Source organism: Tupaia chinensis, unplaced genomic scaffold (genome assembly GCF_000334495.1).
Source record: "Tupaia chinensis unplaced genomic scaffold, TupChi_1.0 Scaffold000561_1, whole genome shotgun sequence".
NCBI classification, from domain to species: Eukaryota; Metazoa; Chordata; class Mammalia; order Scandentia; family Tupaiidae; genus Tupaia; species Tupaia belangeri.
In genome coordinates this window covers 73,241-76,943 of record NW_006160074.1, presented here as the reverse complement: position 1 = coordinate 76,943, position 3,703 = coordinate 73,241, and the positions used below count along the sequence as shown (strand labels likewise).

The following is a 3,703-nucleotide window of genomic DNA, read 5'->3' as shown; positions in this document are numbered from 1 at the left end:
GCTCCAGCCGCTGCGATGTCCACCAACCACACCACCGCAGCACCTCCGAGGCGGGCAGGCACAGCGGCTGTGCCCAACGCACCTTACCCTGGTCCTTTCTCGGGCAGGTCCACCGTAGCTGACAGCGGGCTATAGACAGGAATGCTGACGTCGTAGCCTTGCCGGTAAGTCCACGTAGAAAAGCCACCCCCAGCCAGCAGAGCCCTGAAAGCAAAGGATTTGTCCAGGGTAAGAAAAAAAGGTCCCCAGTCTGATAAGCTCTGCGGAAAGAGATGGGAATGACTGTTTCACTAATATTATCAACAACAGCTGGTGTAGACAAGTTGCCCTGTGATAAGACAAGACCTTCACACTCATGCCCTCAGGCACCTGCTGCCTCTAGCCTGAGTCACCACCTTCCCCCTCACTTTCCACTTATTTTCTTTTGGAAAGAGATTCTTGCTATAGGGCACGTGCGCTTGTCAGAAAGACAGAGAGAGGGAGACATAAAGTGAGAAATCACCCCCCCCCCAAGGGGGATGGCCATGCCACAATCCCTTCTTCTCCATTCTCCTCTTAGAATTTTTGGGCATGCACACACATGTGCCCAGTTTTTTAAGCCGCTGGATCTGGGACTCGAACCGTGGTTGACTACATGTGAGTCCAGCGGCACAACCATTATGTCATCCATTATGCTGGTCCCTCCATTCCCATTTTTTAAAAGACATCACAGCTCAGGAGATAACCCATTCACAGCTCTCCAAAGGGATACTTTATTCTTTTTAAATTATTTTTTAATTTGACCAGAGAGAGAAAGTGAGTGGAAAAGTGAGAAAGCAAGCCACCAGGTCCAGGACTCGAACCGTGGTCAGCCATATGGGAGTCCAGCACTCTCACCACCACACCACCTGCCGCCCCCAGCATATTTATCCTTAAGCACATGTCCAGTAACAGGAACGGTAGCAGGCGCATAGGACTGGCGGGGGTGGTCATTTACCAGACTGCCGACCGCTCTCTCCTGAGACGGTGGCTGGAAAGCAGTGGAGGCCGGGAGGCCTCACGTTTCACGTCTCTCATGCCCCAGCCTCTCTCTGGCCTCGCCCCAAGCCGTTCGTTCTGTGTCACCCTAGAGCTACATGCCAATCACACGGCCTGTCCCGGTGATCCCCGTCCGCCCCAGCAGCTCGGTCTTATTAACCCAACTCCCTGTACAGGAAGCGGATTCCAGGACCGGACCGTGAGTGCTTTTCCTGCAGCCTGCTGGTGCTAGCTTTCACTCTCCTTAATTAGGAAGCGGTGACTGCACTGCTGTCGCTGGATCCGGCAAGTAGTACACACTTCATCAGAGGGGAGCAGGTGTACGTCACACCGGCTTCCACTGTTCCCGGGTCCCTGGGGCCCCAGAGTCATGGAAAGCACTTTCTGGGACAGAGTTTTCCCAGCACTGAACAGTGAGAGTCAAATAGCTGAGCTGAGAAACCACACTCTTTGCAGTACTGATTGCTACCAATCCCCTCCGTGCCCTGATGACAGCCTACATTCCCTTCTAACACGACTGCTTTAAATTCAAAGATTTTCCAACCGCCCTGGAAATCCCACTCCGTTTGTTTAAGCTTTAGGAAACCAGGACCTGGTGAGTGAGGTAATGCGGAGCTGGCGACCTCTCCAGCTGCCGGTCTGCTCTGTACGGTAAGGACTATCCTCGGTACCAACACACGGTCTTATTTTTCCTGATTACCACGAGCACTGGATCCACCCAACACGAATCTGGGCAGGTTCCAAGACCGGGATGGCGAGCAGACTCGCTTTGGGCCCGCAGCCTACAGCACCAAGGCAGAGGCACCAGGCAGCACGGGTAACCAGGGTCCAGGTGACTGGACCGTGATGGCCCCCAGGAGGCGGGTGTGTGCGGGCAGAGAGAAAGGGAAGCAGGTGTGCGTCACACCAGCTCTTCCTGTCGTTCCGTCTGGAGTCCCCAGCTCATTACTCTGTTCCGGGGACAAGGGGGTGCTGCGCAGAGACAGCAGGAAGGAGCGATCTGGGGCCACCCACGTCATCTCTGAAGGAGCCACGCCTCAGTCAGGCCCGGGGCCTCACACCGGCCCTCCGACTTGGTCGCTGCACGGCGGGGCCTGCCATAACCTCACACTGGAGACAGCGCTGCGAGCGTGCCCTGTGCGCAGAACACATGGTTCACAGAGACCCACGTGAGTCTCTCTGCGCACATCCTGTCTTCCCATTATGTGTTCTGAAGTCAGAGCTCAGTTCCAAAGCTGCAAGACTGAGTAGGAAACCCGTGGCTACGAAAGTACTAGCGCGGCGGTCGGACTCATGGCGGGCCAAGCACGCGGCACTTGGGAGTGTCCTCCGGCACTGCCCGACTCGAGGACACCCCTCTGTCTCTGTCCCTGCCCCTTCCGCACCGTGACCTCATACTCTCCACTCCCCTCCTGCAGTCTCCTACATGCTTTCTCACACCTCTCCTGCGCAGTCTGACCACGCACGCCTGAACGCGTCGAGCTGCAAACTCACCCTTTGCTTTCCTTTAGACTATGAACGCCACCAGGCCTGCAATTCCTTAAACATAAAGCAGACTGCTTTGCTAAATAAATAAATAAATAAATAAATAAAAGCTGACCAGTTCTATTGGTCATTCCTTGTTTACTGAGTCAAACTACCTGTAAATAATAATAATAATAATAATAAAATAAAACAACATTATGAGACAGATAAACTTAAACAATGGCTATTTGGTGACTACCTGGTGGTATTAAGAAATTACTGTTCCTTTTTCTAGTTATGAAAATTATATTGCAGTTAGTTGTGCTTTTATAAAAGCCAGTATCATGCAGCATTTGACATGGAAATATCTGCAGCTGCCATGACATACCATCGGGGATCTGCTCTGGGCAGTGTGGTGGGAGCTGCGGGGTGGCCAGGGTACAGAGGAAGCAAGGAGAGCCCCGAGCCAATGTCAACTAACCCTGCATGGTGGGTGAGCGGGGCTCACTGGACTGATCTCTTTACAGGCTTCAAGTTTTCCATAACAAATTTAAATAAGTAAATGTATGCATGTAGACACTTGTGAGAGATACGTGCAAATAAAGGATAATAAAAATTCAAGGTAGTTACAATATTATAGACTATGTCCGAGAAAACGGAGATTAATTAAGTAAGGTGCTCAAATAAAATGGGGTCAGTCCCCGAGTGAAGCAGTTACAACCGTGCACGGGAGCTGGTCCCACACAGCCTGTCACGGTTTGAATCTCAGCCGCGAAATCCTAACAAGACTGGGGAAGGGCTGTATGTTCACCACACCCCAGAGGGGGCTCTCTCTCTCCAGGAAGCACATGCACTTCCTTATCACAGGAAAAATAAAATACCTGTTTATATCTGTGGTTATATCTAAATCCACTGGGAAAAAAAGAATAAAAAAATATACATAGCTATGTGCGGGCAGAGAGAAAGGGAAGCAGGTGTGCGTCACACCAGCTCTTCCTGTCGTTCCGTCTGGAGTCCCCAGCTCATTACTCTGTTCCGGGGACAAGGGGGTGCTGCGCAGAGACAGCAGGAAGGAGCGATCTGGGGCCACCCACGTCATCTCTGAAGGAGCCACGCCTCAGTCAGGCCCGGGGCCTCACACCGGCCCTCCGACTTGGTCGCTGCACCCCTGCTGCAGAGGCTGCCATAACCTCACACTGGCGACAGCGCCGCGGGCGTGCCC

General features: G+C 52.7%; 1 protein-coding gene across 1 annotated transcript in view; it reads right to left on the bottom strand.

The window, feature by feature from the left end:
- EXT2 (exostosin glycosyltransferase 2) overlaps nucleotides 1-3,703 on the bottom strand; it is a 163,659-nt gene that overhangs the window by 153,786 nt on the left and 6,170 nt on the right. Inside the window, exon 3 of the mRNA XM_006157755.2 lies at nucleotides 88-204. Coding sequence (XP_006157817.1) covers nucleotides 88-204 — 117 coding nt within the window. The remainder of the gene's footprint in view (nucleotides 1-87; nucleotides 205-3,703) is intronic.